A 15,077-nucleotide genomic window follows, 5' to 3' on the forward strand; every position below is an offset into this window, starting at 1 on the left:
ATGTGTTATTCTGAGAACTGGTGTTTCTCTAGATTTACAGATCTAGAGTATTTGACAACTTCTATAGTTTCTTTTAGATGGTTGCTGCTTCCTTTAACTGTCGTAACTTGAAGTCAGCCTCTGATAATACTATGTTTCCTCACACAGAAACTTTTTGGTCTTATTTGTGGCTAGAACTCTGTGCATATACATGTATGTATTATATACATAAAAAAAATCAAACCATAAAAATACTCTGTATAAAATATGGATAAGAATGTATGTTTTACCAGGAAATTACCAAATGATACAGTTTGTGAAAGGCTGGGAGTGAAATATGTCACAGGATCACAGAGTAAGTGAGGTTGGATTAAATCTCAGGGGTTTCTGGTCCAGCATCCTCAAAGCAGGGCAACTTCAGTGTTATTGCTGCAGGCTTTCCTTGACTGATCAAATTCAGAAAGTCTTGAAGGATGGGTACCCAGCAGCCTCTCCAGGTACCTCTTTCAGGGCCACCATGAATTTTTTTCCCGATCGTCACATCATCTAGAAGTACCAGATTTTCTTCCCAAAATCTGTCCTTCGTTTCTTCTGTTTATACACGTGTGAGCAACAACAAGCAAGCATCCTGTCAACCACTGACTTTCTGAGGGCCCTGCTGGGGCTGATGCCCTGTCAGTGCTGCATGAGAGGCTCAGGTATGTGCATTTTGGGTGTTAGTGCTGCTCAGCATCCCTTCCCCAGCAGCACAGCCCCATCCTCTCCTGACGAGCTGGTCATAAGGTCTGTGGGACTGCACAGCCCCAGGGTCTCTTGGACAGTCTTGTACCATGTGTGAGAAAGACATCTCCAGTCTTTCTGCTTGGGGTCTTTTCAGCTAAGGACTATGCCCAAGTGTTTTTCCTGATTTTAGGGGTTCTACCTCTTTTTCTGGGGTGTGTGTGGAGGGAAGGTATATTCTTCACAATAGGTGTGCGTTGCCCATTTATTCAGGGATGGTTTCCGTAACATCACACCAGCCTCCTTTTGGCTCTCTCTAGTTATAGGAGGAGCAAGGCAGGGAGAGGTGCTTTCATGCTGACTCAGTATTTTTCACATACTCGGCATTTCATGCTGTCTTTTTCATGGTGGAAGCCCGAATCAGCCCTTTGGGCCTCATTTCACTCATGCTGGCAAGCAAACGGAGTTGCAAGTCTTTTCTGTTTTCTCTTACCTGGCAAGTGATATCGGGTCACCACAGAACCCCCCCCCCTCCAAACACTGAATCTGGTCTGCTTAATCATTAACAGCTGTAGAAAGTCTTAGAGGTTCGTTCTTTAATTCTAGATAATTTTCTGTGGTTTGGAGAGAGGGCTTGCTTAAATATATGTAGATATGTCTTTAAATGTATATGTGCTTAAATACACACAGAGCTTAGTTCCTCTATCACCATCATTATTTATGCCTGTAGTAGTATTTCTTTTGTGGGGTGTTGTCCTTGAGTTCAGAGCAGCAGACTTCTGCTAAGATTTTCCTGACTTTCAAAACTGCTTTTTCCACCTATTCCCGGATTTGAGTGCGAGTCACTTACCGCTCCTCTTGGTCCCGTGTTGTGTTTTGTTTGCTGGATTAGAAAAACCAAACTACATAGTCTGCTCATCTGGCATTATCTCACTAGCAAATTCCCTGAGCAACCTTCGAGACTGGTTTTGCTCCACACTAAGAATGACAGCACCTCGTTTTGATGGGCGGGTGGCTCCTGCCGGGAGTTTCACCTGCTGCCGTGCTGCAGGAAATGGTGCTGCAGCCGGGGGTTTCCTCTCCAGCGCCCAGGCTTCACCGTGAGCTCCTCATTTCGTTTTCAGATAGCAGGTAAAAAACAGTAGTGACTTCTGCCAAGGAGTCCACTTTCACCATAAGTGCTGTGCTTATCTGCAGAAGTTTGAACTTGACTGTGGGTTTATTGGCTATGCCCATGCTTTACAGCTGAGCAGAGTCCAAACCAGACCACACTTCCCTACTCAAGAGCAAACGTTTTGCGTAAAACACTTGCAGTTGTATACACTTTCAGTATCTTCACAACACTGTGGTTTAGGTTTTTAATTCGCTTGTTTTTGTTTTTCTGAGCTTTTCTGGAAGGGATGATTGGTTATGAGCAACTTCATTAATCATGATACCTTGTAGTCATTACTTTATTAGTTTGCAGGGTTGTTCACTTGCATAAATATGCTTTAGACCCACAACTCAGAGTGTAACTGGGCCTCCTCATTCCTTCCTCCTGCAGTTAAGTAGAGGAGTAATACATCTGCAGCATTATTTTCTTTTTTTAAATAACCAGGCTTGTACTTTGTAGCAGTACAAATACAACAGTGCTTCCACATGCGCTTTGGTACTTTGGGATATCTTACTATTTTTGAGATGCTGCTTTCTAGCTTCCATAAAAAATGTGTTGCTTTTCTTTGTCATTATGCTCGGGTTCAATGTTCACCCTCCAGCATCTTCAAGCAGAGCTCACAGTGTTATTTTGTGGTCACTTTTATTTATGTTTTTTTGCAGAGATCCTCAGCTTCCCCTGACCTCTAGATGACTGTTTGGTTTCAGTTGGTTTCATTTTAATGTGACATAGTTCCCAGATCAGTGACAGTAAAGCACAAAGTGTTTTTTTGTTTGTTTTTTTTTTTTTCCCCGAACAGTGCTTTCACTATACACCGGTGTCTCTAAGGACCAGGTGCATCTGCACCCTGCTGTTACTGATGGTTGCAATAACTTTCAGTTACCGTATTACTTTGCAAAATTTTTTTCTTGTCCTGAGTCAAATTACTCACTTGAAAGTAAATTTTTGAATGTAGGTGTAGGAAAGCATATAGTTTGGTACAAAATGTTAAGTGCCTCACTGATTTGAAAGAAGACTGCAAATGTGGATAGCCATTTGAGCAAATGGCAACACTGCTTTACATCTGCAAAATAAATTAAAAAAACAAACAAACATTGTTTCCCGATGGACATGTGCAGAAATGCTTTCCAGAAGCTGGGCTAGGTAGGAACACCTATAGTCTTTTTATAACATTACAGAATTAGGAGGATCTATAGATTAAAAAAAAAAAAAAAAAGGTGAATATTAGGATATGGATTTATAGATGATTTTTTTTTTCTTAATACATCTTAAATCTGTTTTAAAGAGGTTTGTATTTTTCTTCAAAATTCTTCACTAATATTTACTTCTATACCAGAAGACTTACTAGCTTTCTTCCTTGCATCTTATGGTGTTTTTATAGCAGCCCTTTATGACCTGAAATCCCAAATCGATGTTTGGAAGTCTTACCTTTTCAAGACCTTATTGCCACTGGTGAAATAAGACTTTAAAATAATTTGGAAAACTGCTCCATAATCTAGCTAGCCTCACTTTTCAAAGACTTGATCACATTACAGTCTTGTAGACCATTCTGCCCTGGGGAGGGAATCTTTCCTATCATAATTTATTCCCCCAGATGCATGTTTAATAGCATGGATCCGGACTGTGGCTTCCTGCTGAGGCAGAGGGGAGTGAGTGGCAAAAGGTACAGCCGGCATCTCTCCAACTTGCCCTGCTGACGCCTTGGCCCTGATAACTTGGCCATCCTGGCAGTTAATCAGGAGCTTGCCACCAATCTGATTTACTAAGCAGAGCAAGGCACACCTTCTGTAAACATCAACACCTTTTTCTGCAATATCTGAGCACTGTGCAGTGTGGAGGTGTGCAAAATCAGGTGCAGTCTTTGCATTCCTTGCTCAGATAAGGCTTTAAGGCTTTTAATTTTTAAGCAGAATTGATGCTTATTTCATGGTACTCTCAGCTGAGAAAATATATAAGAATGAAAAGTTGGGTGGTGTTTGGAGGAGATAAGAACAACTTTATTTATCATATCCTTTAACTGCATTGAAAATGTTGCACTTACATACCTTGGTTTGGGTTTTGATGCAATAGGGCTGTGTGGCTTTTAACTCAAACACTGGGAATTATGCATAGATTGTTTTCTCACAGTGAGGAGCGAGGAAGGCCTTTTCAAACACCAATTCATCCTGGAGCAGGTAGTACAGCCTTGGTAACTGCAGGTTGGCTCAGAAAGCAAGGCTGAAAACGCTGTCATGCTTCTGAGCTTGGGATGCACATGGCTGGCTAAGGGAAGGCACAGCTTTGGGAGAGTGGGACAAGGAGGTGTTTTCTCTTGGCAGTCCCTCACATTGGTACCTCTGTGGTTTACAGGGTGGAGAAGGTGAAATTGGATTCAGATGGGTTCAAATTAGGAAGAGAAAAGGCACTTGTGTGTTAAACTGGTGTGCCACTGCCTGCCCTCACAAGCCCGGTCCCTGACCTACTGGGTCAAACCCAGCCCAAAGAAATGTCTAGCTCTGCTGGCTGGGTGACACTGTGACGACGCATATGTGGCATGTCACGTACCATGATTGCATAAATCATGTTAAATCAGATATGGCAATGGCACGTATGGCACGTACTCTTTTGAACTTCATGAGAATCTTGAGCTTGCATATGGTTTTGGATGTTTATATTGAAAATTAAAAAAAAAAATCGCAGCAGTCTTGAACAGTTGTATTGTGGTAGATTGCTAAGAATAGCTGGAACCTATTGATTTTCACTACAGACTTTTTTCATTAAAATGTTAAAGGCTGTTACTTCTAAAAGAGAGGTATATCTTTACAAAATACTAAATTATTTGTGAGCAGATTGTGTCCTTAACAGATCTCTGAAAACTCAGTTTCGTATTTTTTGTTCTTAAAATACAAGTAGCTGGGCAGGTAGAACATAAAATTTGGGTATTAAAAATGTATTTTCTCCTGCCACGTTGCTGTTAGAGCTGTGGTGGAAGTCTTGCAGAGAAGTATGTCAGCAGCCATTCTTCACAAACTCGTGGCAGTGTGCCCAGTCTACACACGTCCATGCTCTCTCTCCCGGCATATAGATACGCATCTCTGAGTGAAACAGCTCTTTAAAATGAAATAAATTGAGTGATTACGCTAATTGACACAAAAACTCCCCAAAACAGCCCATTTAATTTTGTTTAGGCATCTCCTGACTGATGTCTCCTTAGTTTCTAATAGATAACCTAATTGCAATGCTTGCTAACAACGTTTTGTAGTATAGTGGGTTCCAGAGTTAAATTATTACGCTTGTCAGCCTGGCAGCCTCAGTTAGAATGGAATTTGCAAAGGCAGTGTAAAGAAATAAAATGAAAACCCCACAAGACTGCTGTATGGTGATGCGTTTTCATTTGATGAAGGTAAATGTTTGAGTAGATGCTGTACTGAACCTCTGTTGCCAAAGGAGTGGTGTGGGCCTATCAAGGCTTGTTTGTCCATCCTGGATAAGTATTCCAGGAGTATGAGAGATATCACCGTCTGGCTTTGTCTTTATGGGCATGCAGAGCCCAGACAACCAGCTCAAGGATGGCTCCTGGCTTTTAGATGGCTGCTGTGAGGTGCAGGTAATGCTGTCTGACTGTAGGCCCTTGGCCTAGGCGAGGACAATGTTGGGTGTCTGGGGGTGGCACTGAATTGTGCCTTAGGAGCGGAAAGCAACTTGACATATAGGCAGTATAAATACACATTCTCTATCTGCACAAACATATTTTTGGACTACTGTCACCAGTTTATATCCTCCCTGTCATTTTAATGACATACTGTAACTGATACGCGTTTGTTGTTCTCCGTAACCCAAAGTAGGAGTGAAGTGATTCACCTAGAAAGTAGGGGCTTGGATACTTGAGTGACACATCGGGAATAGAAACGCATCTGGAAGTTTGCAAGGGTGGATGCAGAAGATGTGATGTGAAGATCATTGTTGTAAGTAGACTCTGGGAAATAGAGACCGCTAGCCTTGAAGTCAGGTTTCATATCTGTAGTGTTTTTTTCAAAGCTTGTTTTTCTTTAAGTGTTGATGTTTAATGTCAATATCCTCCTTAATTGTTAAGCAATGACACTTCTAAACATTGGTATTTCAGAAAAACATTCTTTTTCATGATTTTCTTGCATCATTGTTTTTCAAGGGTTTAAGTGCTTTAGGTTTGTGATGTCTACAATGGCATTATAAGACTGAGAAAAACTATTTGAAATTTCCTTCAATACAGAACGATAAAGGAAAATATACTGCATTTTAGTGACAATATTTGAGACAGGCAGCAGTTTAGCAGTAATCTAGGAATGGATATGTGTCTTGGAAATAACTTCTGAGGTAAACATGTAAACTTGCATAGAAGCTAAATAACTTTTTTTTTTTTAATTGAAAGTTTTCAAATTGTTAGTTGGTACATGCATGCTGATTGTTTCCCCCCCCCCCCCCCCAAATAAATGCAATGCACTAAGAAACTGAGCTTTTGGTAGTGTGCTGGGTGTTTTGGTATGTCGGGAGACTGAGGTTTTTCTGCTAGGTGGGAGCTGGCTGCAGGGGACTGAGCGCCGAGAGCAGCCCAAGGGAGCCAGCTCTCCTCCTTGCCATACCAATAATAGGTTACTGTGCTTGACAAGTTGATTTTTTTTTTTTTTTTCCCCATTTCAGCCTCTTCCTTGACTTCATAAACCTAAGAAACATGGGCTCTGGTCTGTCCTGTAAGAGGCTTTTCTCTACAGCCTTGGTAATGCTCGATGGAGGAGGCAGAAACACACGATGAATCAGGAGCAGTCTGGGGACTGCCATATTCTCTGCCAAATTATGTTTCCTGTCTCCAGCATGTAATTTTCAGGCAAATCCATTGAAGTCTTTAATCTATAATTAGGTTTATAAGCTTCTTTAAACCTTTTGGATTTCCTTTCCCTTTTTAAATAAGGGAATGCAACTTTATTATTCCATGAATCTTCTTGAGACATTTTCCAGAGAAAGCTTTCCTGGAGGTTTTCTCCTATTTATTTTCTCTTTCCTTAAGTTTTCTAAAATGGGTAGGTAACGATCCTGTTTCCATCAAGAAATGAACTGAAATTACCTGTTAGAAGTGATTGTGATATATAACAAGATTTTTTCCTGGCAGTAATGAACATAATTGCTTTTCAATAGGCTAAAGTAAATATGTATTTCTAAAATTGGATTCATATGGTTGGTTTTCTGTGATGTTCTTAGAGAAAAAAGTTAATTAAAATGTTACTCCTTTTTCATGTGTTAATACATGAACATTTGGCGAAGTAAATTATTTCTGTCACCAGCTACTGGTGTGAGGTAGATCTTTGTATGCAGTGTCTTAGCAAAGATTACAGCCTGGAGGAACAAGTACTTTTGTACTTCACTGTGGAAGTGTGTGTGTGTGTCTACGTGTGAGTGGATACGTGTATACATATCATATAAAATGAATGGTGTTACATAGCATTCCTGTCATGTTTGAGAAGCACATGTCTCTCTTCCTACTCTGCCCAAGTATCATTTCTCCTCATTGCTTCCTCATTTTCAGGTATTTATTACAGAAGTACTCTATGTACTTTTATTTTCTTTTCCACTCCTAAAAATTTTAATTTTAGAAGTGTTTTCTCAGATACAAACTTTGTTTCATTTGTTATACCACGGATATTACCAAATATTGCCTAGTCTTTAAACAAAACTATAAGAAGTCTCTTTATTGCTAGCACAGCAGCATTGCATAGCAGTAAATGCAGTCTCAGTGTGCTCTAGGTAAGCAGTTTCCATGTCGTTGTCTGTGCGTTTTGAGGGGGGACTACTGTTTGTTGCTGCCATATTTGCTTCTGTTTCGTGGTTTTTTTTTTTTTTTTTTTTTTTTTTTTTCTGGTTCTGCTTTGGTTTACCCATTCAGCCCTAAGTTGTGTGGGTTTTAGAGGATTTCTGGTCTTGGTGGGAGAGGCATCTTGCGTGCTGCAGTACCTTCTGGTCCTTAGCAATTTACAGAACCTGAAGTGTGTCCCTGTGCTCCCAACAAACCCTGGTGTCTTCCAGGCATTAAGCAGGAAGCACAGAATGCCTCTCAAATCTCAAAACCATTTATTTTGGTGGGTAGCAAACTTACCAATACAGAGAGTGCTTGAAGAAATGGGGAAGAGTGGTGATAAGTACTGACATTATTTTAAAATTCTTTCAGACGAGGGAAATCTTTAATTTATACGTTTGGCTCATCTGGAAGTTTCTTGGCATCCTTATGTTCGTTTAGAGAAGTTCATATATATTTTTATAGGAAATACATTCTGGAGCTTAATTCAAAGGTTTGCAAACCTGCTGGCTCTCCATGGAGCCAAAACCATGCATTTTTAAAATTATGTGTTTTTGTGGATTTCACTATTATATCTTGGCAGCTCTGTGGTCTTCCCGAATTATGCTTTAGTGTACATACTTCTTAGTTCTGTTACTGCTTTTTTTTCCTCTTTATATATTGCTGTTTCTTCACAGTTATATTTTTACCGTCTAGCACTTGTTTTATTTTCCAAAATACAAGTATACAGTAATTTTATTTTTTTTTTTACCCCACTTCATTTTTTTATTTCTCCTTTTTTTTTCTTTCTGTAATCTGTGAGGCGTATTTTAACCATTGCTCGCTCCTATACTTGTAGTAATTTTGTGCAAAGGCAGCCACTGTACATACACTAGCCCTCCTATTATTTTTCTGTTTACATTTTTCTGGCACTGCAGAATTTTAATCATAATATTACTGTAGAAATAGGACTTCTGGAAGACCAGCTTTCTAAAAGTGTTTGCATGACTACTCCATACACACACGGTTCTTTTAAGATCCTTTAGATAGTCCTTTTTACAGTTGGTAAGTAGCATATGGACTCTTAATTTGAGAATACTTTTCTGAAAATTAACAAATTCTTTTGCACTTTGACTAAATGTAGTCCCCTTGCTTACAGATGCAAAGAGAAGAAGTACGACTACTATAGCCTGCCGAAAACATCAGTTGTGATAGCTTTCTATAATGAGGCTTGGTCAACACTTCTGCGGACTGTTCATAGTGTTCTTGAGACATCTCCAGATATACTGTTAGAAGAAGTTATCCTTGTGGATGATTACAGTGACAAAGGTAGGAAGAATAATTCTAAATAATGTTGGATTTTTTGTTTGTTTGTTTGTTTTTGTTTGTTTTGTTTTGTCAGCCAGTCCATGGGAGGAAAAGATCTGCTCTTTGGTAACACACCATGAAACTGTACAACATGGGAATCTAACTGGAAAACATTTTGTCTCTTGCATGGCAGTGAAAATCTCAAGTTCTGGATGAAATTTAGTTTTGAGTGGGGCAGCATGTTTGCTTTGCTATAGTGTGAGTGCCTGCATATACGTGTAACTGCAGTCTGGTCAGTGTGTTTCACCTTTGATAATTTGAGCATGTTTTGTGTGCTCCGAGGTTGTGATGGTGTCATTTATAGTAATAATTCACATACGAACAGACGTTCTCTTTACTTATAGGACACAAGACAATGCTGACATTTTCTATCACACGTAAATTGTGTTAAGAACAAAACTGCTACATGATAAAACCTTCACATTTGAGATACATGTAACATTTTGGAAATGAATAGCAGAGGCAAATATGAAGCATTCTGTTTCCTAAAAGTAACTGATTTTTGTCCATCTTTACCCTTTCCTTACATAGACAGGATAGCAGAATCAGAGCTCTAACTCCAAGCATCATCAAAGTACTACTGTAAGTTATATGCTCCTGGAAAAAAGGTATCCTGTAGCGTGCCATAAATGAATAAGTAAAGAACTATATTCTTTTCTTTCTTTTGTTGCAGAGCATTTAAAGGAGCGTTTGGAAAACTACGTAGCTGGTTTACGCAAGGTGCGTCTGATCCGTGCAAACAAGAGAGAAGGGCTGGTTCGAGCCCGACTGCTGGGGGCTTCTATAGCCAAAGGGGACATCCTGACCTTCCTGGACTGCCACTGTGAGTGCCATGAGGGCTGGCTGGAACCACTTCTGGAAAGGTAGAGTTATGCTCTGTCCCAACTTTGTCCTGAGGCAGAAGGAAAAGAGTCGGTTTGGCACATTCCTGCGCTCTGCAGGGGAAAAATCACTCTTCGTAGACCTTTTCCAAAGGTTACCACAGTCTGGTCCCCGAGGCAATGCAAGTATTTTTCTCCTGGCAGAGGAATAGAAAATAGAAGTCTGAAAGATGAGGAGGTAGACTATTTATTTATTTATTTATTTATTTTTCTTGAGAGCCAAGCTGCTCTTTTTCTTCAGAGAAGTGAAAACTTTTCAGGAGGAGAATCCACCCCCAGCTGTGAAAACTACCTTAAGTAATGTGGTTATCAACCTGGGTGAGTAAGATGATTTTCTCAAAAGATATGGACCCTGAGACATCCTCTTTTTCAGGACAGCATACCTCATTTGACATCATTAGCAGAGTACCTGAATCAGTCCTCCTAGATACTGCATATAGAAAAACATCTCAATTTAAAACACCTTGAAAATAAATAAATCCTTTCTGCAAGATCAGTGGCTTGATTTGCATTCTGTAAAGGTCCTATATCAGGTATTGCAGATGTCAGAGATGGGCTGTGCAAACTGGAGATAGATTTCTAAAAGGAACAAACACCCCATTGTACCTTTGAGATTGTTTCTGGAGTAACTATTTTCTTCTTAGAAGTGTCTCTTTTTTTCTAAATTTCATGCCAGGTATATTCCAGATAATTGTGGGTTAACTATAAACAGCACAGATAATGTGAAGAAAGAAAAAGGATTAAAAATAAAAGAATTAGTATGAAGAAACAGAGGGCAGACTTCACTTTTCTTAGCAAGCCACTAGATGGCAGTCTTGAGAAAGAGTTCAGGTAATTCTAATGTGTAAAAAATTGCCTTCTGTAAAAAGTTATCTCTGTGTGTATCTTGGAATTGGTGCCCTTTTTGCTCTAGATGCAGATATCCATCTCTAGGGGATTGTTTGTATGGCATTGGCTCAAATGTGTGGAAGCAATGTGACAGTGTTAGCATTTTGCAGTGCAGCCACTGCTGTATTCGTAAACTGCTTGTGCATTGTACCAGCTGGTTAAATCTTAATTTACAGAAAAAGAGATGTTTTTTTCACTGACCTGATAACTGCGATCATGTGCCAAATATTTATTTTTTTTTTAAAACTCCTCTTCAAGAGCAAAGGTTTTTTCCATTGGATTGGGATTTTTTTTCTCTCTGTGTTTGTAACCTTCTCATTGCTTTGTACATAACCTTTATGCAAGTGAGGTGGGAGACAGCAATATTTGTATAAGCCCTTTTGTGCACTTTGCCAAATAGAACTTCAGTGTAGGATTTTAGAGAAGAAAACAGCTGTGTTGCGTTTCCCCAGTGGCAACAAGAAGGGACCGTTTCATGTTTAAGGCAGTCTTTCTCTGCTCTGACAATACTTTTTTGGAGCCACTTCTGTTCTCCGCTGTATTTAACCACCACAAGGTGCTCTAATTCCAGAGAGTTGAGTGTAACAGAGCCAAAGCCCCTTGTTCAGCCTGTGGGTTTTAAGCTTCAATCCCACGAGGAACTAACTCCCCTTGAAGGATAGATACATCAGATCTTGTATGGCCAGAGAGCATGTTCTTTTTTTTTTTTTTTCTTCTTCTCCCAAAGAAGAAAAACAGAACAACATGCAAATCAGAAGATGCAGGGCTAAACAAGTCCCAAAGTCAAACAAGCTACTTTTTCATTGAACTAACCAGAGATGTCTAAGACTGGCATGGAAAAGACCACTAAAGAGTGATTTAGGAGAAAAGCCTTAGCTTCGGCTTGCATGCTTGAAATTGATCTCTTGTGGTATCAGGACAGGCCTTTCAAGAAATTAAGGCAAAGGGTCCCACTGTCTTTTGTGAGGGCAAATACTTTTGGAAAGGAATCCAGAAAACCCTGCATGGCATTGAGACATGGGAGGAAGTTTATCTCCTTGCAGAAGTAGGCTTGCAAGGGATGTCCTCAGCTCTGATGTGCTCTTAGTACTGATAAGGATCTTAACTATCTTTGGATTACATTTGCTGATAGTGATGTTATCTGCAGGACTGTCTTGTTTGTCCTTTTAACTTCCTGTGGTGGTATGGTTTCTTGAGGCCTCCTCTATAATCTAATTCCCACATGGAAACATCACATGTGGTTTATTGTTTTAAGCTCATGGCATCTTTTTGAATTACTGTAGTAGTGTTTAGTGTAACCTTTAGAAGATGATCACATTTATAAGAATAACTGTGACTTTGAGGGTCATAGACCCTAGACACCTTATTTGTCCCTGGAGAATGATTATGGCCACGCTGAAAGATGACACAGTTTTGCCTCTGAGAAAATCCAGGAATCCCACTTAAATGCTCATCTCTCTTAATATTTCAGAAGCAGCTACCTGTACAAAACAAAATAGATGTTTTTGTTGAGAATATGATGCTAGATATGACAGCTGAGCCAGATGCAAAACCTGTTATCTCAAGCCAGCTGGCATATCTCTCACTTCCACTGTCCAGGAAGAATGCTGCTTGCCAGATGCCTGCAGCTGAGTCCATCCTGGTGCATCCTCTTGATGCATCCTCAACAAAAAATTGGTGATTATTCTTGTAGCTGCTTTTCACTTGTATTGCAGTGTTAGTTGAAACAGGGCAAAATTTTGTGTTTGGTATTCACCATTGTTTTCTTTTCTTGACAGCTCTGTTTTTGAGAGAAGTTTCTAATAGAAGTCACCTTTCTCTTATTTTAAAAACATCTTAGGATTGCGGAAGAAGAATCGGCTGTCGTCTGCCCTGTTATTGATGTTATTGACTGGAATACATTTGAGTACTTGGGAAATGCTGGTGAGCCACAGATTGGTGGATTTGACTGGAGGCTGGTCTTCACTTGGCATAGTATCCCTGAAAAAGAACAGAAACGAAGAAAGTCCAAGATCGATGTGATCAGGTTAATTTTTATGCATCCTGTTCTTAAACATTGAATGTTGTGAGTACTTTTGACTTCAGTTGAAAATGTCAGGTGCTGACAAAATATGTAATAAATGAGTGCTTACCACTTATAGTTACATTACATATTTTGTTTGGTTCCCTATTTTCTGGAATAGCTCCAGAAAAAGCACCATGCTGCTGGAAAAAATATTGCTTTAAAAACTGAAATTCCTGTGTAATCTTTTGGGTGGAATCCTTATTGCACAAATAGTCACTTCTTCAGACAAACTGCCACAGACACTTATCAGCGCAAGGAAATGTTGTAACTTTGTAATTAATAATGCAGGATGTCCTCTATGCAAAACAAAGAGATCCATGTTGTAAAAAATGTATCATAGTCAACAGTGAAAAAGTGAAAAAAAAAAAAAAATAGAAAGCAACAAGAGGGCAGAAATCATTCAGAAGACTATCTGTGCTGTAACAATAGCAGTGGCTCCTTGGTCTGTTCTCAAAGAACCCGTTTGCAAGTGCCTCGTTAGAGTTGAAATGGTGTAGTCTACCCACCACAGTTTCTGAGGGACTGACTCATAGGAGTTCATGTCAATGTCTTCATAGTGGCTTTTAATTCTGTTTGCAAGAGTTGCAATCTGTAGGTGTTACTGTACATACCTACTGTATTTTAGGAGAGGGTGGGGTAAGTTTGCAAAGGATGCATCTGGAAGATGGGCACTGTAAACAAAATCCTGAGAGCTGAGAGCATGCTGCACTACGCTTGGAAGTTGCTGTGTTTCAGCAGTGCATTGTGAGAAATGAAGCAGCTGTTCAGCACTTTTAACGCCACGATTTTGTTAGTCCTTGCTTTTATTTATAATCTGTCATCTTATAGCCTACAACAAATACAGAGTGATTCATTCTTCTCCGTCTTTTCTAGGTCGCTTATCATGATAATAATACCCAGTACTTCACAAATATTAATGAATTTATCCTCAGCTGAGAGAAAAGAAGCTTGCTTTTTTTTTTTTTTTAATGGGAAAAATGAGGCAGTAAATTAGCCCTTCTCAGCATATATTAGTCCACATACTCCAAAAAAAGTTTCAAAATAGAGTCAAAACTTTTAAAGCTGCTAGCTTAAATATGATGCTTTTTTTCTCCACGAGAAGGATTTGTTTTTGGAATGCCAAGGGGAAAACGATGAGGGATAAAGCTTCAAGGTAGTCTGAGGACCGAGCTCTGCAAGTGGTACGGTTATCTGAAGAAAGCAGCAGTGCTGAGAGGCTGATATCACTGACAGTTATGTTTGGAGAGACTAGATTTGGAGTGAGACAGAAGAGCTTGAATGTTTATGGAGATTTTTTTTCCCTTCCGTCTCACCTCATCTCTTTCCATTCTTTGAAACAACATATGACAGTATAAAACTGTTGCTTCGAAAAGATGGCTGGTAAAATTAGTTTTGACATATTAAGAATAACTGATTGTTACACCTACCATTCATTAATTTGTATATCAATAGCAATTTAGTAAAATTCATAAGTGTCAGCTGAATTTATTTCCAACCTGCATTTTTTGGTTGGCACTTTAAAGAGGGTCATTTGCTTAGATTGTAAACAATTAGGAGCAAGATTGAACATAGTTAATTTTATATACACAAGCACACACTACCCTACTGAAAGAACATCCCTTACCTGTGCTGTGGCTCAGGGCCTTGTGCCCTTTTAGTGTGCCCCGTCAGTGTGGTTTCAATCTTGGCCCCTGATTTTTTGTCAAACATAGTAAACAAACAAACAAAAAAAAATACAGGTGGGCAGGTCTTCTTGGAAAGGAAGAATCTCTCCAGAGGCTATATTTATTTAATTCCTCTCTGCTGATGTCTGAGAGCTTTCCCACTTGATATTAATGGGATCAGGAATGTTGTTGTTAATTGTTAAAGCACAGATCTGTGTTTGCTTATCACTTCAGGAAAATACAGGCATATATTGCACTTAGAATTTCAGAACTGACTAAAATAGTTCTGCTTATGTTCTGTTTTTTGAAGGTAAGAGGCTAGTCATTTATGGGCAGTTTCAAATATGCTGTAAGTGCAAAGATTTATCTTAACAATTTTTATCTTCTGTCATTTCATTGTTATTTTTATTTTAATACATTCTGGAGCTCGTTTATCATATGGCTTTATTAGTAAAAAGTTAACTTCAAATGGCCTAACAGTGTAGTACCTAACTGATTAATGGCTGATTGTCACTTTGTGTTCAGAAGACTGAGAAAATGGAAAGTAAAAATGTATTTATAATCCATTGCATTGGTT

At 39.2% G+C, this 15,077-nt stretch overlaps 1 protein-coding gene across 1 annotated transcript in view; it reads left to right on the forward strand.

Moving 5' to 3' along the window:
* The window catches only part of GALNT12 (polypeptide N-acetylgalactosaminyltransferase 12), a 47,039-nt gene that overhangs the window by 3,706 nt on the left and 28,256 nt on the right, over window positions 1–15,077 (forward strand). The window contains exons 2-4 of the mRNA XM_082755111.1: window positions 8,794–8,963; window positions 9,676–9,865; window positions 12,612–12,797. Of these exons, the coding sequence (XP_082611237.1) occupies window positions 8,794–8,963; window positions 9,676–9,865; window positions 12,612–12,797 (546 nt within the window). The remainder of the gene's footprint in view (window positions 1–8,793; window positions 8,964–9,675; window positions 9,866–12,611; window positions 12,798–15,077) is intronic.

The sequence above is a fragment of the Aythya marila genome, assembly GCF_965140915.1.
Source record: "Aythya marila genome assembly, chromosome: 2".
NCBI classification, from domain to species: domain Eukaryota; kingdom Metazoa; phylum Chordata; class Aves; order Anseriformes; family Anatidae; genus Aythya; species Aythya marila.